Source organism: Centrocercus urophasianus, unplaced genomic scaffold (assembly GCF_019232065.1).
Source record: "Centrocercus urophasianus isolate 14NV4802_14NV808 unplaced genomic scaffold, USGS_Curo_1.0 seq_13, whole genome shotgun sequence".
NCBI lineage: Eukaryota > Metazoa > Chordata > Aves > Galliformes > Phasianidae > Centrocercus > Centrocercus urophasianus.
Window position 1 is genome coordinate 52,775,957 of NW_024884475.1, and position 26,188 is coordinate 52,802,144.

A 26,188-nucleotide genomic window follows, 5' to 3' on the forward strand; every position below is an offset into this window, starting at 1 on the left:
TGGATTATCTTTGCAGTCTCATGACTTTCTATTAGAATGGAAACTGAGGACAGCCAATGAAGAAAGCCTTGAACTGTTATTTGGGAGCTACTATGAATTGAATTTGGGACTGGGAAAAAAAAAAAAAAAACAACACAAAAAACAACCAACAAAAAACAGTATTTAAAGGAGCTTTATGTTTTGCCTGCATCATCATAATTTCTAGTGTAGTTAAAGACGTAATACAGGGCAGCAACTTCTTGAAATAACATTATATTTTAAATTATTTTTATGTCCTTTTAGGGAAAGCCATAAATAAAGAACATTTCTTTTTTTTTTTTTTTTTTTTTTTTTTTTACTGTCCTGTATTTTTTTGTCTTTACAATGGAGGTACTGACAGCATTTTAAATGTAAATATACATTACCAGAAAGTACATGCAGCCAAACGAAAAGGCAGTTTTATTAAAGACATCAATAACATGAGAAGGCTGAATAGAATGCCTTACAGAGAAAGTACAGAGAAAGGTAAATGAAGAACCCATGCATATTTTGACTAAATTATCACCATGAAGGCTGTGAAATTGCCTCTTAAAGATGTGGGTCTTTAAATATCACGATAAGAAGGTATAAGTAGGAAAAATATATTTCAAGCTGAAGAACAGTAAATGAGTTTTGGGAAGGAACATTATTTAGGTATGAAGTAATAGTCACAGAGAAGTAGCGAGAGCTTAACACTGGATAAAGCATAGTCTAGTCTATTGTAAGAAAATGTTCTTTAATGACATGATGTATACTAGATGACTTCAGACTTCTTACTTTCATTTATATCATTCCACTATATTAATTTCAATAGCAGTGCAACAACAAATTCCACAGAACATCGAGTCTAATTGTCAATTTTTTTTTCTGCCATAAACAGTAAATCTAGTACATTTTTCAGCTTTACCTTCTACTCAGCAATACTTTCTTCAATGGGGTTTTAGTCTCTAGTAGTGTTTGGTACTTTTGGTGGAAAAAACAATATACAAGTATGACACAAAAAAGTTAAAGAGTTTTCATTCAGATATTGAGATCATATAAAAACTTTTGCTCTGATAAGACACCACTGTACTGAACAAGAATAGTACACATCTGAGAAGTAATTACCAATGCAGGTATTTAAGAAATCAGTGATGAAGAAGTACAGAAAAAGGTACCTTCTTGATGGTTTCCAACATGGATCGTCCTCCTTGCCAGGGCTTTGAGTTCTTCCTAATGCAGGTCAGGCTGGCCATGCTGTGCCACTTCCTATCCTCTAGCTTCTTATGAAAGGCATTTGCCAGCAGAAGGACAGTGTCATATATGTACAGATTAGAAATCTGTAAAAACACAAAAAATGGAGTAACAGCATATTACTTGTGTCTCCTGACAGCGGCCAGAATTTGTCATTTATTTTGCCTCACCTATAATCCCTTGGTAATTAAATGACTTATTTGGTATTAAGAAGAAACCACAAGAATAAAAACATCCCCTCTTTGGCTCTGGTAGAAACAGCGGCTGTGGGCTGTAATGCTACAATTGATTTGCAGCAACTATTACACACATGAAGTACAAATAGTCCAATTGCTCTTACAGCTCCACAAGAAGGATTAAAAGCCCTACTTGTGAGAATCAGCATACTTCTTTCACCCAGATGCCTAGAACTTTCAGTTTTTCCATTGTTAGACATTTTGAACATCATCTTTTTAAGGCTGGCTGTTCTTTCAAAAAGCAGCCACTGTGAAAAATTAAAAAATAAATCATTCTAGGTTTTTTTTTCTTTTTTCTTATTTTTTTCTTCAGGCAACCATGGTGGAGGCAATTTATTGTACAAAATCTGACCCAGTGAAATCTTTCCACTGTGTACTATTGCCCTCCAGTTGTGAAGTTTACAGCATTTTCTGTCAGGGCATTTGGCAATGGCTATTAATTCCTTGCAGTACCAAAAAAACTCCCAGACATCAGTGCTCCTGAACGCAAGTGCTCAGTAAGAGACAACATTCAGAATTGAGAAGGACCTGGGAGAATACTATTTGTAAATAATCTGTTGGTCATTTGAAGCCATAGGGCCTCCTGTGGTGATTGAGGGAAGCTCTGTTTCCTCAGCTGTACTGCCAATGGAGCTATAGAGCATTTCTAATCCCTGAAAACAAATTAGCATCAGCAATTTCATAACTGAGCCACAGTTGCTGATATATATTTATTTATTTTTTCTCCATCAGATATGCCAAAATACATTTTCTAGAGTTGTGAAATAGGACGACTGCTCTGAGTGAAGGTCTCCCTGTATAGCAGTTCTGCTCAAAGCCTTTAAGGATCCTTACAACAGGAAATTCTTACACTTTGTGGAGAATACACTTACTCTGCTTCTTGAAAATATCAAAAGATTGGGAATGTCTCACAGCTATTAGTAGTGGATTTATACCAAGGAAACACAATAATGCTGAAGATTTGAGACACTGCTTGGCAAATTGCCTTAAAACAGGAAAAAAAAAAAAAAAAAAAAAAAGACCTCTCTTCCTGTCCAACCCAATCCATATACTTTTTTTTTTGTTTGTTTTAATGTTATTTATTTTCTCATCTATATGTTAACTTTGCCTGTGTCATTTGCAATCTGTTCTGTACAGTTTTCACAACAAGGTTTTACGACAGATTGTTCCCTGGCCTAGCATCAAGGAAGGAGGCGATCAGCCTCCCCACCCTGCCAGAATTTCCTGGGTCAACTTTTTGCTTCAGTATGTCTTACTGAAGGAGATCTAATGATCTGCTATTTTTCCTCCCAACAAACTCCCCAGATTCCCTATTGCCTTTTCAACTCTATGCCGTTAGATTCAGAAATGCACAGATCTTGTGATCTTTATACATACATATACATCTTTTTCTTTAAATGACAGTAATACTTCACTCTATTTGGCTCTTCACTGTTATTCGAACTCCTTCCATAATATCAATGGTTCTGACAATTTCCATTTCAGTATTCACACAGGAATTAATATGCTTCCCTGCAGATGATAGGCTAGGCATCACTGTGCATGACAAGATTAGAAGCATGGACTGAGGATCTAGGTTTAGATTGAGTATTTTTAAAATAACTTGGATGATTTATCTATTTATTCCCTAAAACTATAAAATATTCAAAGCCTTTCAGTAAAATCCATATTTCCCCAAAGAGAACATCACTAAGGGGACTTTTGTTTTAGAGGGAGAAAAAGGAATTACTGCTATGCTATGAGACATATTTATTTTAAATATGCCTTCACCAAAGGAAAAAAAAAAAAAAACATCTCTAGAGAGAACAGGCAATAAGCTTGCTAACATGACTAAACTGGTAAATGAAGGGCTACAGATGCCAAGTCATCATTTCCCAAGAAAATGACATTGCTTTCAAGGTAGTTTTCAGAACCTAGTATCATGGGAATGGAAGACTGTTTTCACAGTTCATGAGGAAGGATGCACTTACTAATCCAAGAGAAAGATAGTTAGTCCTTCATCAAGTATTAATAGGGCTCAAGGGTACAGAGTTCAGCAATTATTAAGCATTGTTATTCTTTTACTAATAGTACAGCTTAACATTTACAGCAATCAATCACTGATAATATAATGATAAAGACACTACAATTAATTTCTGGATCTCAAAATCACTCTTCCATTCCACTGCCAGACTATACTTCATTAGTAACTGTATTGACACACACACAGTGGGGCTGCAATTTAAAGTCACTTTACATTTTTATTCAATTCCATGTATATTTACCAGGACAATTAATTCATTGCTTGGTATCCATTACCAATACTTAATCTGTTCCGAGTCTCTCAGACTAATGTCTGGACACTTGCATTACCACGCCATATGCAATTGGTTTACCTCCCGTTGATGTAATTCAGAAACCAGATATGAATTTTTGTTCCAAACTACAGGAAAAAAACCCACATTTCTTTAGCAATCAGACTAAGTGATTTATCTGGATTAACTACACTTATTTTATTTATCTTTTGACTGTTGCACAGGGCTTTTAGACAAAATTATGATAGTGAACTTTGCAAACTTCTTGTGCTTTCTGAGGCTTACAAAGCAACATAAATTTATAGAAACTGCCATTATGAGTAGGACAATCACAAAGACACAATGAGAGACCTTTACCATGATCTTTTTCAGTGTTTTAATTAAGGTGCTGAACTAAATTAATTATTCACACAGCCTTTAGGGGGAGTATTTTAGGGGGGGAAGGAAGGGGAAAGAAAAAAATCTCCCTTCATGATTTCCAGAGAATATTTCTGATTAGTCACAGTTCAGTGGCATAAGAAAAGCATTAGAATTTCAATTTACAAACTGTTCCAACTTCCCACTGGAATAGAAATTAATTTATAATATTGCTGGGGAGAACAAAGAAACACCTAACAAACCCGAAAGCTATTTGATTCTGTGCATCATAAGAAGACACAGGGGATACTTCCTTTCACTGTTTATCACTGTTTCACTTGGCTACTAATGAAGGACAGCCATCTTGGGGAAAGCAAGAACATAGAAACGGAACTGTGCAAACGTTTAAGTCAAACTGCCGTAATTCCTTTGAACAGAAATGTAATGAAGGCCTCAAAGGAAGATTACAGCTATCAAAGAGCTATGGCCTATTCTTGATCAAGAAGAATAGCTTAAGGTGTAATACAATCCCACCTAACACATTAAAGAGAATTTACCAATGTGAAGAAAACAAATTTTTGATTTCTAGAGCTTTTCTAGAATAAGTTCACTGTTGTGAGGAAATGAAAGTTAAGCTGAAGTGAGCAACAAACAAAACATGAAGTTTCTTATTATTACGGAATGGCCTGGGTTGAAAAGGACTGCTAAGATCATCCAGTTTCAACCCCCCTGCTATGTGCAGGGTCACCAAGCACTAGACCAGACTGCCAGACTGGATGTGGCTCTAGGCCTTGAATGCCTCCAGGGATGGGGCATCCACAACTTCCTTGAGCAACCTGTTCCAGTGTGAAACCACCCTCTGAGTGAAAAACTTCTTCCTAATATCTAACCTAAACCTCTCCTGTCTCAGTTTAAAGCCATTCCCCCTTGACCTATCACTATCCACCCATGTAAACTGACGTTCCCCCACCTGTTTATATGCTCCCTTCAAGTACTGGAAGGATTATTAACAGAATTCCTGTTTTCTGCATTGCTCTAATAAGTAACTTAGTTCATGAAAACTGCTCCTTGTGATCACTAGTGGCTGTATGTAATTATCTCCTCACTTTCTATATATGATCCATGGACTTCCAAACATTTTCCCTAGGACCATGCAGCCACAACAGAATGACACAGACTTTAAAGACTTTATACAGCTCCTAAATAGCTTCTGCTGATATTCTGTGCATCAACTGAACTTGCACAGGCCAGTTTATTTTAAAACTACTAATAAGACCACTGTACAGTATACTATGGCCTTTTCATATCATCAATACGTGTTTATTGGCTATTTTGTGAGCAATTAATGAGACAATGGCTTTCATTGCTAGCCTGAAACATGGCAAGACTGGTCATTCTTTCTTCCCCCTTAACATCCTAAAGTGAATTTAGGCAAGTTAAAACTTGCCTTTAAAATTTCCTATTTCTTTTCCATTCTTTCACTCCTTCCTTTTGGCACCACAACTTTTCTCTCTGCTGCTTAGTCAGGTATGCCCCTCCTGCACCAATGCCAATATAGTCATCTTTCCGTAAGTTCACACAGGACTTGACAAAATAAATAAATAAACAGATATTTTAAGCCAGTTTCACATTTCTTATTTGCCATGGCTTTGTAATGACAAAGTGTAATCGGACATATGAAAGAGAGGGAGGGAGAGAGAGAGGACTTGCTCACGATTATGATCTTGCTGATAAGAAGGCTCTTACAATTTACAGAACTATAACTTATAATTACAACCACAGAATCACTGATAGGATTTGTAATTGACAGCTACAAAATAAAGGCCTTTTAGGAACACAGACACATACTGAGGTACCTCCACAAAAATACTTAAAACAGATGATATGGAGTGTCCCCAGTAAAGGCTTTTCTATGGGCAAGAAGTTTGAGTTTGAGAGCAGGGTAGCAAAATTACTATGCTGCCTGGAGATCAGGCGACTTTCTTTAATTTTTTATTTTTATTTTATTTTATTTTGTTTTTACTTCTGGAGTGCATGAGTTTTTGTCCATCCGAACTGCTGCTCATTCCCACCCAACTACTTTCCTCAGTCACCATGAAACTGCATGACAGAAAAGACATGAAAAATAAACATTAAATTAACTAAGCCTCTGGGGAAAAACCTTGAAGTTATCTACAAAGACAGTTCCCAGGTGGGGATATAGCAGTATGTAAACTACCTCCATGCTTTGGGAAAAAGGGTCCTTTGGATCACACAGTGATGAAGATATTCTGTGGTTGCCACGGAAACAGCGCTGACTTATGTTTTGAGGGACAGGAAACGTCTGTCGAATAATTGTTAACCTTCCAATTGACCTTCTCACCAGTTCTTGCACGTCCAAATCACTGATTTCCTGGAAGACAAGGCAAGGAAAACAATATGCATAAAAGTTAAAATACAGACATTTTACTAGCACATCATAAATGAAAAATAAACTGAAAGCATCAAGAGATGTGTGACTGTTACAAGGCCAGCGCTGAGCTCAGCCATAGCCTCATGAAGAACATACAAAAGAAGAATACAGCTCATTAAGAGAACTGACTACCACTCTTTCAACAACTGCAAAAATTGTTGTAAAATATACCGCGTCCACACCTCACAGAATCTCTGTAGATGTAATTGGGCTTAGTTGTTTCATTTTGGGTTTCCTCTTCCCATCCTTTTGCCTCTGATCTTTTACTTAAAAGTGTTTCACAGCATTCTTAGTAGATAATGTATAAATCAGTAGGAAGTCATAGCATGATGTATCTTTAAGAGTAGGATTAGTTAGGCTCTGTGAAGGTACTGACAATTATTCAGTTCTTAAGTGTATATTTCCTAGAAAAAGAATGTCAAGAATGTGCAAGTTTTTGAACTCATTTGCCCACATTCATATGTGAAACATTAAGCTTGAAAGATTAACTTTAAGGCAGGTTAAGGAAATCAGAAGAACAATCCTGTATACAGTATGAGTTCCTGCAGCTTGATAACATAGTATTTTACACCACTGAAAAACGTGGCCCTGAGGAAATGCAGGGACAGGCAGGGCTCAGGGACAACCACAGCTGGCTCCAGCCCACACATAAAATCCTAGTATTTAGATAAACACAGGCTGTTTCTAAGGACTGAAATAACTTAGCTGGCAATTTTCAAGGCAATCCTATGTCTATTTTTTTCTGCAAAGCAGGAGTAATAATCTATAAAACTGCTCAGCCTTCGAAGTAAATCTATTTCCCATCATACTGAATTGTTTGTCCATAATCTACCTTAATATCAGAGGCTGATGCCCCAAAACGTTCCAGATATTTAAACTTGGGAGATTCAACCCAATAAGTGGAAGTTCTAGAGTTGCTCCCATTAACAGCCTTCATTTAAAATACCTTTGCATACAGCCACAGCGTATTGAATGTTTGATTCTCAATTTCATATTTTTAGCTTTTAACTTTTGAAAGAATTTAAGTTTTCTGCTCTGTTATGCCTATAACGAATCACTATAGTCATTCCTGCCTCTAAAGTTCTAATGCATGCTCATTTCTTAGAAGAAACCAGGAGACAGATTCTAAAGTGAATTTTCTTTATTGAGAAAAGATGGCCAAGGTTTTTAAAAACACATCTCTTCAAAAGTTAAGACAACTATTCTGGCACTTACTTATTGATGTATTTTCTGAGGCTTAAGTTAATGTTCTTTAAATGAATTAGTTTGATAGAACAGGTTTGGGCATACTGGGATTAACTTGTTTTCTTTAAAGCTTGGAAGAAAAACAAACGAGATGTAAATTTTAACTTCAGCTCTCTTGACTACAATATAAATATTTTATTCATTTTCACAGATTGTCATAGTTTTTGAATTCATCTGTTATTAATGTTCCTTATGAAATATAGATTTTCCTGCAAACAAAAATAACACATGGTATCAGCTGTGTCCACTGTAATATCTTCCATTTCTGGTCGATTAATCCTTAATGTACCATAGATAATGATTTCTCTCAGCTTAAGATGCTGTCCTTTCACTTAGTTTGTATCATTTTGCTGGCTGTGAGGTTAAAAAAAATGCTGTTTTAGCAAAGAGCATGCAATTTTTAAAAATATTTTCCAATAATCATAAACAAGAATTCAAGAATCTTATCTAGATTTTAAACTATGTCCTTTCTGGAAGCATTTACAAATTTAGTCTGGTTTCATCACACATTTGTAATAGCAAGACTCTTAGAACAGTTTTAACAACATAAAAAAAAAAAAGATTTCTGAATAGCAATTCTACAGTGCTAAATAATACTTCAGAAAAGATTTTGACTTTCATCTGGTTAAACATTCATCTTTTCACTCTTAAAAGAGTAATTTTTTTTAATATGTAATCAGCATTTTCGTGCATTTTAATTAGAAAGTTCTCACTTTAAGCTTTAGGTTATTATATTTTTATACAACACCTGGGAACTAATAGCAGAATCCACACAGCAAAGAGATTTTCTTGTGGCACTAAGGAAATATAGGCATCAATAGAATAACAACTATCATTTTAAATGCTGTGAGTTCTACTGATTATATCACGAATTCAGATTTTAGGTTAACTGGAAAGCAATCCCATACAAACCCAGACTCAATTTCTGCCATTTGCTATGTATTTCTTTGCAATTTCTTAAAATTTGGCACTAGCTGAGCGATGAGCCTTTTATATAATGACTCTTCAATATCATCTCTCATTTGTGAATTTTGGATCTGACTTAAGAAAACTATATAAAGTAACTATTGTATGAGAGGAAACAATTTCCATTTGCACTTCAAAGTAGGATACAGTATAATGATAGAAGGATGGCAGATGATCCGTTATACAAGCACAAAATGTAAAAAAAAAAATTACAAAGTTGGCCAAGTTGAACTGAGTTGACACCTGTATAAATTTAGGCTTGGTTCTGTGGGCTTTTCTAGAAAAATCCAAAGCCCAAGATAAAGTTTCGAACCTTTCTTTGAATGTCTGAACTCAGAATAAGGAGAGACTGCCCTTTTCCAAACTGAACATGAATAGAAATTAGATGACCATTTCATCCTATTACACAAGTTAGTAAAGAAAAGTCTGCAATTTAGAATGCACAGGTATGCACAGATGGAAAAACTGAAGTAAGAGGATCATCTCAATGTATCAGGAAAATATTCCAGTAAGAAGCAAGACCATACACTGGTCACCTGGAGACCAAGCTGAACGGCAGTGTATACTATTTTGAGATGAGAAATTTAAATACAGAATTACTGTTTATCATAGAGTAACTGAAAAACATGGAAGGAAATAATTTATCCAGTAATGAGACCTAAATAAAGGCAGAAAAAGATCTTACAAGATTTATTGTGGAGGCATCTTAACTTTCAGTCAAGATGTTTCCAGATTTTATCATACATTTAACATGCCCTATTTTCCAGAAGCTACTTCTAACAGAAGGTTCTCAATGCATCTTTTGTGACACTCAGAGAAGTGATTATTTCTTCCACCTCTGCAAGCTGGCTGAAGTGAGTTTAGGCAGGAGTCACAGCATGATAAGATGGCCACTGTCCTTTGAGGTCTCTGAGCTACCAACTACACTTGCCTGGCAGGAGCACAGATGACCAAACAGCTATGTGTGCTATACCCTGTCTGTATTCCTCAACACTTCCCAAAGAGGAGAAATTGGTGGAAAGGTATAACTAGATGAAACTCCAAGACAAGTTAAGGGAGATCCAGACCTACATAAGCACTTGCCCTACTACTTGCCCCTAGGTTTCTTAAATTCTGGACAGGATGGAGAAAAAGCAGGCAGATAAGATGGAGGAAAAAGGTAAAGGAAAGTATCATATTTGGTTTTAGCTTTCACAGAGAAATAAGAAAACAAAGAGTATGTGGAGAAAGCAGGGCCAACCAGTCCCACATGGAGAGTATCTCTATGCATTGGCTCTAACCTGCCTGAACAAAAGACATGGTAGTGCAGCCGTCCTCATGACAAGGCAGTTTTTCAAAAGGGGTGGCATTTAATGCTTGACCTGCTGTCACGATTGAAAAATGTAAAGGTTGAAACAAACCTCTAACACTACTGTTAGTCAATTACATTCAAATGTAAAATTATGTGAGCTCTTGGAATTTAACTATTATTTAGGGATCTGATTTGGTTGAATATTTTACGCTGCTCAAGCTTAAAATGCTTTATACTTCTCTTTATGGGCCAAAACACAATAGGACAAGATGAATGCATCAGTCAAGGAGCAGCCCATTCCAAGGGAAAACATATATTCATCTGAAAGCAGGCTTTGAACACAACTCTGAGGATTTTTCCAGATCTCTCCTGTGTCATTACAGGTAAACCTATCACTATATCTTTTTCCATAAACTCTCCCATACTTCTTCCTGAAGGAGTTCTTTCATACTCTGATGCTTCTGGTAATTCCAAATCTTAATTTTTCTCTTACTTGATTCACGGAACTTTTGAACTAATTTACTTGTGTGACAAACTTGTCCTCTCTAGCCTTTTAGAAGGATACATTTATTCACACTTGATGTATAAACAGAGAGCACATATCCTTTCAGTCTTTGTTTTCATAGGCTACCTGGCAGACTCTTCTTACAAAAACGAGCTTTTCTGTGCATTTGTTCCAGTTTTACTTTAACTCTTGTTGGTCACAGTTGTGCATATTGTCGTAGATAGAAACCTATCAATACTTTTTAGAGGCTTTAGTATTTCTACCTTCTCTATGGTTACTGTAAACATTGTAAAATGTTTCAGACTCTCCTAGAGTAAATAATAATAGTGGAGAACTGGTGGCAGCCTTGAGCATAGTAAGATGCCCCTGAATGCTTTAACAAAGCAAAATGCTTGAGACAGAAATTGATTTTAATTTAAAAAAGAAACATTAATTAAAAAAGAGCATAAAGAAATCATTCTGCAAGTGTCCCTTCTTCAGGCCCACTAAATAAAATTTATTTTACTGTGCAGTAGCAATTTAGTAGTTGTAAGGAAATATTTTACTACCCTGAGATTTTTAAGGTTACACTTACTACTGTGCAGAAGAAAACAAAACAAAAAACAGCAGAGAGAAAAACAGAAAGGGAGAGTGCAAAATCAATTTTCATATCTTTCTTAAAGGCATATTTGATCATGACTACATTCAAATCTATGACTCTCACAAATTTTAAGTACAGAATTGTACCATCTGCTTTCAAGCCCCATAGAAAGAGAAATACTTATTTGGAGAGTGGTTCTTCAACAGAATCCAATGATCAGGCAGAAGAGATTTGTGTTATTTGTAAAGGACTAATAAGATGTATTACGCTTTTGCAAATTATTTCATTTTATAGGAACAACATTCCTCCTCCCACACATGCATTTCCATTTTGATACAGTTTCCAAGCAATTTTTCTGTATTACCTAAAATAGCATCTAATGTGACAATAAAAATTAAGGAATTCTTTCAAGGCATTATTATATTTAAAGCAAGCAACTAAAATAACAGATGTTGCCTCAAAAACCCAGGCAGATTCACGATCACAGAACTGAAGGTGGTATTTCCTACCATATCATTACACTAGGTAAGCACACCGTAATCGCTTAGTGCAGTCATGGAAAGAAATACAGCTTATTGTGGTACCTTACTGCAAGGAAATATTTGTCACATATGGATTTTGACAAACAATGGATTTTCACTGTATTTAAAATTATCTTAAATTTTCTTATCAGGTGCAAGAGAAGCACTGTTGTAGTTAATAACTGTAAGTGATCTATCTAATAGAGGCACACAACCATGGATGTGTGTAAGTTCACTATTGAAGATTTGTGTTGCAGAAAAACAGGCAGAGCTCTCAGATCACTTCACAGTCACATGGAAGTACTACAGTCATCAATAGTTAAAGGACAATCATATCAAATGGATTAGTTTTGGATGTCAAGCCAGCAATTTTATGTACTGAAGTTCTGGATATTACTCCACTTTTGCTGAAGTAGTGGTGTTGTGATCTTAATACTGAACTTGCAAAATGTTGCAATAAATAAGTAATATTATGTCACATTCATCAGTCAGGAAATATTTCTATTTCTATTTAATTTGAACATAGTGTTACAAACTAAAAGAAGAATAGGGCAAAACATTTTTTCGTTTCATTTCGTATCATTATCTGCAAACTTTATTGCTAATCTGATGTTTACATCCACAAAATATTGAACATTTTGAAATCATTGAAATCATACAGATCCACACGGATCACTGAGTTCAATTCCTAGAGTCAACAAACAGAGCTTGACAGTAAATTGCTTCAGTGGGGATATGAATTTAGGTCCAGAAGAAGATTAAGCTGAGATAGCTGAAGAGTTAACTTTGCATGGTGTTAAATGTGTTCTTGTCCTCCACAGATGACAGCAGGGATGACTGAATGGAATACAAAAAATATTTTAATGACTATGTTTTTATAGCATGGCTAGTTAGAATGAACTTAATTTCAGCTTCCACCATTTCGCATAGAAGAGTATAAAGCATCGAAAGGGTGGTGCATGTTTCTGCATACATCATTCAGCACTACTAGCTGTGGAAAGGAATAGTTTTGGAACAGAGAAGACAGTTTAAAGTGGTAACTACTTCTATTGCTGTGCTGTTTAATCCGCTCCTATGTACAGACAACAATGCTCAGAAAGCAAAATTTCTTCCATAAAGACACTAATTTTTGAATACAGAACATAAAGAAAGTATGTGTAATAGGAATGGTTCTTGGTTTTCTTTTCGGTTTTTAGAGTGGAGGAGTGGACATATAAAAAAAGAAAGTACCTACTCCCAGTCTGTCTGGGAACTTTACTGATGCATACACCTTCTACTGATAGAGACTTTGTTCATATCTTTTTAAAAAATATTAACTCTTAACTCAGAAGAGTACACATCAACTCCACTTCAATATTCCACTGATGACAAATAATTTCTAGTTTAATCTGTCAGAAAAGGAAATGTCTGTGTGCAGTTCACGTGACCTTCTGTAGCTTAGAGTTGGGTTCTGAGCCAGAGAGACCCACCCCATCCAGTGCTGAAGAACAAGGAAAATTACTGGTCAGGGGAAATGCAGGGCCCAAAGCAATAATTTCTGCTGAACCTCGGTTGTATTCACAGCACTTAATGAGGCATAATTCTCTCCACAGAATGTTGACTAAAAGTTCGCTCTTTTAAAGGAGAAAGACAAAGTATGCTCTCACTGCAAAAAGCTGAAACTTATTATTACCTTGAAAAAAAAGCTTTGAAAGCTTTTAGACTACAAGTGAAAAACTAGTAGCAAAGTATGAAAACAGAAGAGCACAGTAAATCCAGAGTAGATCTAGAATTCATATGCAATTTCTCCAAGCTATCTTTAGTTTTAAGAATATGCAGGAGATGTACAATTTACACACTGGGTAGCGTTATCTCCTCAGCGAATTCAGCCATTCTGGACTTAAATTGCTTTTCAGAAAACAAAAGACAAAGTGAATGCCTTCAAATCTAGCACAACTGCACTTTCCAAAGTTTTCATATGCAAAGCTACTTCATGCTGACTTGCCATATTTTAGCTGACAAGCGTTCATAGCAGAACCTATTTCACAGTTTAAAATTAGGAGCTCCTTTTTTCTTTTATTTTCCTTCAGGAACTTTGATATATGACCTGGTTCAGGAGTCCACCAAAAAGTCTTCTAATGATACCGATGGTTTTGGGTACCAACCATTACTGAATTCTAGATGAATATTTACAGGAAAGGGAAAGATGGGATTACTAATTTCTTTTTTTAAATAAGAAAAGTAAATAAAATATGAATGAAACAAAAGCACTTCAGTACAAAGATCCATTATGAATGAGAAATGATCTTAAGGAAATCCTCTAAAATTGTCAGTTCAAGTACTCGGTAGGAAAATTTTTTTGTTCAGTTTATTTTTCATTTATTCACTTAAGCATTTCTGTTTAAAATAGGCAAGAACGAAATGGCAAAACCAAAAGACTTGGCATTGTCTTTCTGTTAAATGTTCACCCTCTCAGCAGGGCCTGAACTTTGTTGTAGCTACTGCTTCCTGCTGGCAAAGGCAAGACCAGTGTGAATATTTGTCTGTAAGCCTGAAAACAGGATTCATACTTCACAACAATGTTCACTTGACAGTTACCTCATTTATAATGATCCAGTGACAGTCGAAAGCAACCAAATTAGTCTCCACGACCTGAAATAGAGAACAAACGAGCTATCAGTCAGCTTGCTTATGAAAACCAGAAAACAACAACAAAAAAACTTAAATTCTCTCTACAAATGACAAAAATGGAAGCACATGCTCTTCAAGACCTTTGTTATTCAATTGGAGAGAGGGAACCTTTAGCAAAATTTTGTGGAAGCATTTGTGTTATTGTTTGACTTGCTGATTAAAGTTGAAAAATACGCTTCACTGCTGGCATCACTGAATAGAATACGTTTCAGTTGACTGAGGAGAAAATGAAATTGTTTTTGCCTTAATATTGTGCGGAGAGAGAGCAACAGAGAGGAAGGCCAAAAATGAATATCAAGTAACTCATATCAAATTTCTGCACTCCTGCCTTTCTAGTGTCTGCCTATGACATGGAAACCTCTGAATTAAAAATTAAAAAATAAAAACAAGCAAAAAGAGCCAACAACCTTCAGATGCATGGAGACGCAAAGCAGGGAGAGAGTTTCTCTTGAAAAAGAGAGCTGTTATTGGGATGATAGACAGTGGCCTGTCCCTAGCTATCTGCAGAGAATGCCTCTAATCCTTCTCCCACCATCACCTTCATTTCCTTGCTAAAAATTATTCTAGGAGATACCTTTGTACTGGATTGAAATTTTATTACCTAATTCTTCTTTCTCTCAACATTATCCCTCTTGAGTTCCCTTGAGATCCCTTCTTGAGTTCACCGCTCTTGTGGAAAGCCATGTTTGATTCACAGTAAAGAAGAAAAGTACCAGGAAATCTATAGAAAAGGCTTACTTTTTTTTTAAAAAAAAAAAAAAAAAAAAACAAATAAAACTGATTTGACATTTACACTGAAATTATTTTAAATAAGTCAATCCAATTTTGTTTTTATAATCAATGTATACAACTTGATTCACCATTTAAAACCGGTGAATATCTAAAACAGCATTTAATCTCAGAAAAAAATTAAAATAAAATACAAAGACAAAAATTGAAACAGGCCTTGAAACTTGCAATGTTAGAAAATTCATGTAAATAGGTTGCTCTGAAAGTAATGCTTCCTCTTTATTTCCATGGAAACTACAACTTATACAAAAAGCATACTATTTGGTAGGGCAAATTCTTAGCTACAAAACACTATCAACATAGTCACCACTGCTAGCTATGCATTTTCACCAGTAATGAACACAAGAGCTTGCATGGCATACTGGTAAAAGGCTGCAGCAGCAGAAGTGACCTGCTGTTGCTGTCACCACTTCAGAAACACATCCACCACCTCACTGTGCTCACATTACTTTGATCATCATAAATGTTCAGTAACCATCAGTGTATGTCAGTAGGTACTATTTTTTCTACATGGAGTAATTCAAAGACACACCTTTGCTTAATACACACTTCCACATCAGATACCATTTTGCCAGACAGCTCCTCTGCTGCTGTCTGTCACACAGCAAAAAAAAAGAATGGAATTATTGCAGGAAGGTTCAACCTCTACTGCCATACCACCAACATCCATCTCTGACATGGCAGGCCAACATATTAAAACAGGAGGCATTACTTTTGGAGGAGTTCTTGTGGGTGACTGGTGCTGGTCTGTTGCTACTTAGATTAATGCATAGCAAGCATGTTTGCCTTTTAACAATGGCAAACAGAAAAGTAGTTGCCAAGGATGGCTGCAATTTATTTAAAGACCCCATATTGATAACCTTCATTATTAATTCAGAGGCCATTAGAATCAGGGTCACTGCTTATTAGTACAATGACAGGCAAGATTAGAAATTCTGATCTAGAGAGACTAGGGAAAAAAACCAAGAGCAGCAGTATATGAACTGAGATCCTATTTGAAACTCTCATGGTGTCAGAAACTGGGAGAAAGGAAGGCCATCACTGTTAGTGTGCTCATGGAAAATTATTTATTTTAGGAGCAAGATCCTTGCTTTATTCAGCATTTTGGTTTGTTACTCTTTCTATGTGATAACAACAGTGCATTTTGCCATGTTCCTTTGATGCTGTCTTACATTGTCCACAGAAAATTACCCTGACTACACTTCTCCAGATAAGGCCTCCCAAGGTTCCCACTGGCTCTGAGACAGCCTACCAGGAGAATACCCTCAGATTCAAGGCTTGTGGTGAGGTTAGGGAAACAAAAATGATTGTGCTGCATGAGGGACTCCTCAGCTCTTGTTCTGCCTCAAAATGCTACTCAATTGAATCTTGAGTTTTAGGTAATTTCTTTAAAAGGATTTGGTTTTGTGTGACTACTTTGTCTAGGCTCTCATATTTAAATTAGAAAAAGCCTTTTTAACAGAGTGTGGTTCTAAGAATCACCACTGTTATTCAGTGCAGCTCAGAGACAACTTGAGCAGGATTCTGGAAGAAGCTTATTGGTCTCACTAGTTACTCAAATAGCTCAGGCTACCCGTGATAGATTTACTTGTAATTTGCAAATCTTAAGTTGAAAAATACTCATTTTTCAATTGCAACTGAAATTTCTCAGCTGAAAAGTCATGTTTTATCCATTAAAGTTTTAGGCATTCATGAATCTACTTAATATTAAAGCCATTTTCAAAAAGCTTATGTCAGCCTGAGATAAACTTGAAACGTACTCAGAGACATTCAAACTAATATATTCTAAGTTTAGATGGGCTATGAATAGCCCACAATTTTAGAATTCACTTTTCCTTTCATCCTATTGTAAGCTGCTTTTTTGGTATTTTCCTTAGCCCATCCACACAAAGATAGTACTAGTATCAAAAGTAGTTGCCTAAAAATGCAAATAACTTTGCCCCCAAGAAGTCTTTTTTATTATTGTGTGCTTTTTGTTGTTACTGTTTTTGTTTTGTTTTGTTTTTCTAAAGTGTATTTATTTCTAAACTTGGATCTAGCATTCAATTATTTCACAACTGCCCATTCCATCAGGATCAAGATGATGTGTCTCAATTTCTCACATCTGAGCACCTCTCATTGCCCAGTATGGACAATATTATTCAGTTAATTGACTTCAATGTTAGGCAGTACACCTTCTCACTATGTCTATATGAATTGCAGGGCACTATATTATTTTCATTATCATCAGTAACAGCCTTCCGGTATTTTACAACTATTGTGCTTTTTACGTTTTTCAGTATAGAAAGAAAATAAACAGACAGAACCTCTGTTTTACAGAAAATAAATATGCGCCCTTTGGTTTTGACACTTGAGGGAAGAGGTTGTTCAGTCCTAAAGTTTTCTTCAAATATGAACAATTTATGATTACATTCATAATGTGACTGTCAGAAGATTCTCTCAATCAGCACTTACTGTGCACACACAAGTTCCAGACTGTATGAAATCAATGCAAAATAAATAAATAAACCAAAAGCTTGCACCAACATAGCCTAGACCAAGTATCTGTCAGCAAAACAGTTATAACTTGACATGGCATACCTTTACAGTTATGAAACAGTCTTCCACAATGCCTTTGTCTATCTACTGACCTTGCCTACTTGTTTACTTTGAAAGCCACTGCAGAATCCCTTAAAAGGGATGATAACAAATAACACAGCAGTTAGAAAACAGCAAAAACAAAACAACAACAACAACAACAACAAAAGTGTGTCTGGTCCTGCTAAAATTGATTATAACCAAAAGATACATAGAACGTAGCTTCAACAGATGTATGTGATGAAGTTGTTCAGAAGTTTCATATGACTAATATATTGAAAAAGTTGAAATGTATCTGTTATCTGAGAGACAATTTTTTTTTTCTGGCTGAAATTCACACATTGTGATCTGGCATAGATTTATGTTTTGTGCCAGCAAATAATGACTATACAAAACACCACTTGCAAAGACACAGGGGCAATAATGTAAAATAAATCAGATATCCTGAATATTAGAAGCAATAACAATTTGATGAAGTTAGTAGGAGTTAGAAACCTCAAAACCTCAAATATTTGAATACAATGCTATTTTCAGATTCATCTACCTGTTCTGCTGTGTGTGACAAGGAGCCCTGCTGTGCACTCCAGAAAGGCCAGGGAGAGATTGGAAATTTCCATACAAGACAGAAGGTGGGGAAATGTATTGTTTATACAGCTCACCTCTTAAGACAAAACTGATAAAAACTACAGTGTGCATTCCAGCTGAATCCTACAAGATATTTATTGGCAGAGAATTAAACCATGCACACATTCACAAATTCTCTTTTCATGCTAACTCTAGGGGAAATTGTACAGCAATCCACCTGTGGGTTACTGAACACACAAAGCTATATTCAACCCAGCAGTGTCTCTAAACCTAAACATAGCTGGTAGATGAGAAACTGTGCTTACTCTGTTCTTACTTCTCCTTAGGCATTCACTTACTGCCTCTTTTGGAGATGAGATATCAAAGGAATCTTTAGTCCAACCCAACATAGCTGTTTTTATGCTTCCAAATGTATTTTGTTTTCTTAACTGCAATGAAAAGCAGCAGTTAGAAGCAGCAGAATCTTATTAACTCCATATCAACTGTTGTGAAGTTCAGGCTATATCTATTTACTGGGAGAATAAATATTTGAAACTAGCTGGCTGCCTTTCTGATGCTTGTAACAAAAGCAATACTAAATAATGCATTTTGTGCTGTTGAGGTGGCACTTCTGATGAGGGTCTTCACTGTGCAGGATCATCCAGAAGCAGAAGAACCTCAGTATGAAGTTGCATCCTAGCAGCTTGATGGACAGTGGCTCACACATTCCTGTCTCACTGAACTAAATAAATTCTGGAGAATATGCAGAAGACAGACAATATAGCCATCGACTTCAAATAACAACTTTTTGTTGTTGTTGTTCAATCAGCATTTTTTCATTTATACGCCTCTAGTATTCGGCTAATTTTTATTGCCAAATCACATAATTCTCCATTGGTAAGAATCAAAGCAGCACTTGAGCAGGCCAGTTCTGAAACAGATTGCATGATATTGGGGGAAAACTAAAAAGATTTCCTCTCCACCTACTCAGTGCCTGCTCAGCCAGAAAGTTCACACTGGAGTGTTTGAAAATACTGTCATTAGCTGCATAACTCCTGCAGCAAATAATACAGCTGTCAAGCATAGAGTGCCATTCATACAGTCATAGAAGTCCACAGCAATAGATATAAAGTATCACTGTTAACATCTTTGTAACTTCAGAAATGCGCAAGTCAAACTTCAGCAGCTTTCCTAACACTTTTCTAATCTATAAAAATATATCAAACTTCTGCTTCTTGAGGAAGGTGTTCCATTTAGTCAAATCAGTGAACAAGAAAATGGACGAAGCAAAATATAATTTTCTTTCTCTAAAGAATTCAACTACACACCAAGGGAAATTTTGCATAGAGCAGAAAAATGCTGTCAAGAAGACAAGCAATAAGCAAGGACAAACCATCTGTCAATTGGCAGTAACTTCAGAACTCCTGCATCTTTGGAAGAGGCTGACAATTTATCACAACTATTTCTATTGTTCATACTCAAACCTTCAAATGGGCTAAATGTAAGATATTCCAAAAATAAATAAATAACAAATAAATAAAGCAGCAGCATTGCTAGCACGCAAGCTTTTCTCACGATAATCCTCATTACTTCTCAGAATAATATTTCTCACAATAACAAGCAAGAAAAATATACCTGCCCAACAAAAGAAACATCCAGTTTAATAGAAGATAGCATTAAAAGTTTTCTGCATCTCTTCTTGCTTACAAATACAGTCTTATAAAGGTCCTATATATCCTGTATAAGATACACAGAACAGAGCCCTTACCAAGTAAACACAGGTAAAGTTTTCCATGCCTTCAAAATTCATCTCCGTATCCAGAACGTTTCCTGCAAACATCTAATGAGCGGCAGTGCTGCGTGGATGGACAGATCCACACAGTACTTCCTCACCTCAACTATTTCCTGTCCCCTGTATTTCAAACAACTCCTAGGCTCCAATTTCAGCTTTGCTACAAATGGGACTGCTCTACAGATAGCCACTCAGGTATCATGACTCATTTCTCAAAATGATGAAGAAATGTCTCCAACTAGAACCGGACTTCATGTTAATTTTCTGCCCCGTGAGAAGCTGCGGTAAAAACTAGAAGTCTGTTCTTTCTATGGAACCACCACCAAGCCAAATGAGTTTTTCATTTGATTTTTTTTACAGAAGACAACAGATGGCATTGCAAAATTACTTGTTTTGGAACTGACTAGTACTGAAATCATTTATAAAGTGATTTTTTAGTTAGTTTACCCAAGAGTTGAGCTGGAACACAAACTCAGTACTAACCTCTTCCAAACAACCTCTGTGTACAACATGCCCCAATTACACTCACTTGTAAACTGAACTGCACTATTCCAGCTGGAAGATTGCTAAACTGCTTATGTCCAATATCATTAGACTTGGTGTCTGTGTTTTTCCATAGATCAAGTTTTTAGAATCACCATTTCTGTTTTATATAAGCAAGTATGTGCCGTGACTTAATTATCTCTGCTAAGGATTGGCATTTTTTTTATCATTAAGATATGACAAAAATTGGGCATCCTGCACAGCTACATGAGGCAGGGAGCTCCCACTGTGCAAAAATCTGAAGCAAGCATAGGAACTAGGATGACATTTCTTAACATTTCCTTTAACTGAAGAAAAAGGGGTTTGACTAGCTTGAGCACCTGGAGCTGTCTGCCATACTGCAAATGGATCTTCAAACAGTAACATACAACCCAAAAAGACTTACATAGGTAATGTGCACGTAGCACTAAAAAAGGGTAAAGCGATAAGGTAAACACTGGAGAAGTAAATGGACGAAGTTGTACTACATCAAACTAAATGTTGCAGGTCACCCTGACTCTGCTTTTTTTTTTTTTTCTTTTTCTTTTTCTACTAGTGGCTAGTTCATCAAGCCACAACCATTTCATCAGTTTTTTTCTGCAGCATTCATTCCTACTGATGCCCAGCAAGACCTTTTCTGTGTCTCTGCTCTTAGCCTTCGAGCTTCTCAATAGGGAAATCAGTTGCTGATTTATAAAGCTCACCAGAAACTAAAACTCAGAAAAATCTCTCTTTAGCAAAGTAATGATTTTTGAATCTCATTTTATTCTCTAACCATTTCCACATTTGAGATGAAAAAGACATGACAACATCTATTATTTTTTGTTCTTATGGAGCAGCATCATTTTTCTGGGATCCATTCCCCTCAAGTTCCTTCTAAGAAAAATGGAATTCTGCAGGTTAAATCAGACAAAGAATTCCCTAGGTCACTAATCATATAGTTATCAAGCATTAAAAGGCAAGCTTCTACAGCACTTTGGGGGAAAGGAAGTCTTCCCGTACCTTCTAAGGACACTGGAGATTGCTGACATGACTTAATTTGCTTGTCTCATGAGAACACGTTTCTTTGAAAAAGAAAGTAGTTGAACTACTTGATTGGTTTTCTTTCTTCTTCTACCAGATTTATTTCAAAAGATTGTACCTTTAAACTAAATGAAATTGAGTTATTCCACTAAAAAATTAGTTTTATATTGATTCTACTTGCCATCTTTATTATATTTAAAACAAATCAAGTTCCAGGGAAGATTTCATCTCCTTTGTATTAAGATTTTTAGATGTAAGGGAGATTTTAAGAGATTTTACGGTCAAGTAGAGAGATCAGCCCCAAACTAAAAGTGCATACAGTGTAAAAGAAAATCAACAGTTGAACATTTAATAAGTATATATATATTAAAAAAAAAGTATTAAAAAACCCCACTACACTAATACTTCAGAGAATATAACTGTGGGCTTGTAATAAGAGCTCTTACACAAGCGTTCCTTCTGTCTGATTGAACTGATTGCTTAATTTCTTTTATTTCCTTCCTCAAGAAGAACTCAATGTGCTTATTATTTAGGAATCTATAATCAGAAACCCACTCCACTTTGGAGGTCAGCCAGTAAACTACAGGTTTAAAACAGTACTCATTAGATGCTTTCTTTTTCAGGATCTTCTTTTAAACTTAGTCTCACAATTTCTAAATTTATGTTTTGATTTATATTCTAATTATCCTTATAAAAAGGGCTTATAAGAGCTGCTGTTATGATACAAAACAAAAAACCCAACAACACATCTATTTTGAACTATGCTGCTTTAACTCAAAGTCACTAGTACAACATCATACTACCTGCACTCAACTCAAACACTCAAATTCTCAGTGAACAATAATGTAATGTATCTCCTACCTGGAAACTGCATATTCCAAAATAATAAAGAGATTCAAACCATCATGGATATTCTGATATGTTAGGCTTATGTACAATTACCTGTGCCTCCTCTTCTTAAGAATGTCTTGAAATCTCTTCTACACATAACTGGATTTTTTTTTTCATTGTAATGGTACTTTTCTCAACCATCTCTGCTCTTCAACTGCTACTTTTATTTTTTCAAGCTGAAATCCATTTGAAAGTTAGAAAACTACATAGAAAACCTGAGTATCTCAGTTGAACGTGGGCTTTAAATTAAACTCATTGTCATCATATTTCAAGTTGAAGAATCAAATATAAGTCTAAATCTGTGTTCAAATCTTCATATTTTTTTCCTTTGTGAAGATTTAGAGGTGATAACAGATTTCTCCCAGCTGTAGTTTTAATTATCTCACCATCCTCTACACCCAAATACACGCAGAAACTATCCTTTGAGTGAACCACCTCCAGACTGAAGGCTGCTGGCATGCATTTCGATATAGGGAAAATAAATGCATTACTGATGTTGACATTTTTTGTTGTCAAAACTTAGAATATAAAGAAGCCTTTCAACCTGTTAATGTGACAAAAGAAGCTCAGGAGAATAGCCATTAACTCTAGGCTTTAACTTGTATAGAAATTACTGTCAAGTTTGATAAAGGGTCATTCTTAATGCATGCTTTAGGTGACTAGGCTGCAAGTGAAGAAAGTTTGGGATGCTGCAGGAGAAAATAGAGATGATAAAATAGTATCTGTCAATTTCAATATGTGCTCTTTTGGTAGAACATATAAATATGTAAATTCATATTTTCATGCTTCTTTACTTCTGTCTCCAATATGGAATTATATAGGTAATGTGTCTGTCAAGGCAGGAAACAGTTAAAAGTGAAGAAAAGAAAAACAATGCACAAGATTCCTTCTGAATGTACATTAGCTGGCCTGACTGCACTCAAGAAAAGGACACTGATTCAAATAAAACTTGTAAAGGAATCATGTACGGCTAGTAATTTTGCACAACCTTACCCTTCTCATCCGTGTCTGATTTTACACCTCAGTAATTCAACAGATTGCACTACAGTTGCTCTTGCTTTACACCAGTTTAATGAGAAGAATAGTCAATTAGGATGGAAATCATAGTCAGAAAGAGGGTGAAAAACAAGGGCTTTGAGGACAGACTTGAAGGAGAGAAGCAATAATATCAATACAAGAAATAGGGTCACTGATTCAGAAAGTTCTTTGGTAGTGTGAATAAACACTTCACAGAGTCACTGCTTGAACACACACACACATACAACACACACACACACACACAGCATCAATAAAAACTCATAGATAGAATACCAATTCCCTCAATGGTAGCTAATTTCGAGAAGAAAACCTTCCTATCTGTTTCCTATCTGTTCCTAGCTTCAGCAACCAAAAGAAGAAAGCAAAATACTGATTAAATTTGAAATAGTCTGTTTGACACCATTCTTCTGTTCTCTGTTACTAGAGGTGGGTGCTCTTTTTAAATGTTTAAAAGCATTTATTTAGGGGAACATTTAAACATGTAGACTGAATTTACACCAAGAAGTTAAAAATGCAAGGCTCAATCCACCTTGTTTATCTAGGAGAATCAAGTGACTATTTTAAGGCCAGACTCTCTCAATTGCTCAACATCTATAAATTAGCCAGATTATCCTCAATAGGAGCTGCAGAATGCAGAGAAAACTCGTCTATTCCATTTAGATTTTTAAACTTAAGCTGAGTGCCTTAAAAATCCAGTCTTGATTAAGTTGGCAGGATGTTGCATATTTTTTAGAGATACAGAAATGTAGTTTCAACTCCTTTTATGCTTGTTAGAAAATTAAAATCCCATCTGCCAGTGTAACAGGGGAAACACTGAAAGTCACGTACTACAGAATGTAACAGTGCTACTATTTTTCTTTACTATTTTTCTTCTTTAAAAGGATCTGTTGACAAGCATCAGCTTGACATTAGTGAAATGGAAAGTACTTCATTTTCCTATCACAGGTGTTATTAATGAAGGTCACTGCTCAAGAGACAAAATATCACTAAAGCCTTCAGCCTTCTGTGCTCTTGAGGTTTGTGGAGGTGCTACTCCTGTCATTTCACTTCTCTGCAGAGAACAGCAGTAGCAGAGGTTCAAGCAAGATAGCCTGCATTTTTGACTTGTGCACAAACAAAGCGTTCAGCCAAATAAGCCAACTGAAAGCACTTTTTTCGTGGCAATAAGAGTTCAAGAATCAAGAACAGTTTAAATGAATTCTATCTAGCTGTAGGCTTGGAGTTCCCTGTGATAAAATCTTCCCAGAAGTATGTGTGCTAAAACAAAATTCATTGTAAATGTACTGAAATTATTCTGACCACCAAATGTGAAGCCCATCAGCCATGTGGTTTAATGCTTGATAGCAGATCAACAAAATGCATGGCTCCTACTAATAGTCCAACATCACTCTAAATCCAGTTCCACACAGGTACTCACTGAATCTTTGAAAAGGTGTGGATAAAAACATCAGCCTGTTTTTCATTAAGGTTCTAAATTTTCATAGAATCAAATAATTGCTTGGGTTGGAAGGGACCTTAAAAAGATTACCTAGTGATCACCCTGCCATGGGCAAAGGGGCCACTGACTCCACCAGGCTGCCCAAAGCCCCATCCAACATGGCCTTGAGTATCTCTAGGGATGGGGCACCTACAGCTTCTCTATGTCTGTGCCAGTGCCTCACCACCCTCTAAGTAAAAAATCTATTCACTTCTCAAGCCAAGACTCAAGACTTCACTGTCCAAATCCTTCTAGCTGGCATCCCTTCCCTCTAGAGTATGAACTGCACCCACTCAGCTTGGTGTTATCAACAGACTTGCTAAGCCCATTGTCATGCCATCAATGAAGCAAAGTAAGCAGCACCAGTCCCAAAATATACCCCCTGTGGGACATCATTTGTCAGTGGTTTCCACCTAGACATTGAGCTGTTGACCACAGTTCTCTGGGTGTGACCTTCCTAAATTTATTTTCCTGGTAAATGCCTTCTACTTTTATCCATTTATTTATTTTTAAATTCCTGCTATTACCCTACTTTTAACAAGTAAATGAAGGTAATGCATAGTTTGGAGGTTTATGATATTGCCATAACATAAGCTTGATAAGAAATTTTTTGTCCTAACATCAAACAACATGGTTCACAGTCAGTTTCTCCCTGCAAAACTGCTGGGCTGAAATCTATTTTCAAAGATCCGTCTACATACCTTAGATCTGATATCCTTCAAGTTTCATTAGAAGTTGTTAACAAGATATGTAGTTCAAAGTCAATAAAAAGTACTCCATGCAATGCCATGTTCAAAAATAATAATATTGGACAGATGTTAGCAGATAGCAGTTTATCAGTGACTCAACAGCACAGCCACAAGTGCTCCTTTACAATGGCAAGGTGAAACTTTCTAGCCTTCAAATATGGGTAGATATTCTAAACAGATTCTGTTTCAGGCTATTAAGTACAGAATGCAAAGGATTTATTGGAGAAGCAAACATTGCAGAAAGGCACATTGTAACAAATACAAGCAACAGAAAAATGGCAATTTGAGCCATTCCATATAGTTCCTTAATAAATCACAGGAATTCACTTGCTAAGAATTATTTCTCTAGAATTTTCATCATGGAAAAGTTGCTCGTTTCTTTTCACTTACTAAATAAA

General features: G+C 35.9%; 1 protein-coding gene across 2 annotated transcripts in view; it reads right to left on the reverse strand.

The window, feature by feature from the left end:
- The window catches only part of GRID2 (glutamate ionotropic receptor delta type subunit 2), a 685,769-nt gene that overhangs the window by 199,319 nt on the left and 460,262 nt on the right, over positions 1-26,188 (reverse strand). For both annotated transcript variants that reach the window (XM_042812758.1, XM_042812757.1), the window contains 3 exons: positions 14,276-14,329; positions 6,357-6,530; positions 1,176-1,337 (listed from right to left, as the gene is read on the reverse strand). In XM_042812758.1, the coding sequence (XP_042668692.1) occupies positions 1,176-1,337; positions 6,357-6,530; positions 14,276-14,329 (390 nt within the window). The remainder of the gene's footprint in view (positions 1-1,175; positions 1,338-6,356; positions 6,531-14,275; positions 14,330-26,188) is intronic.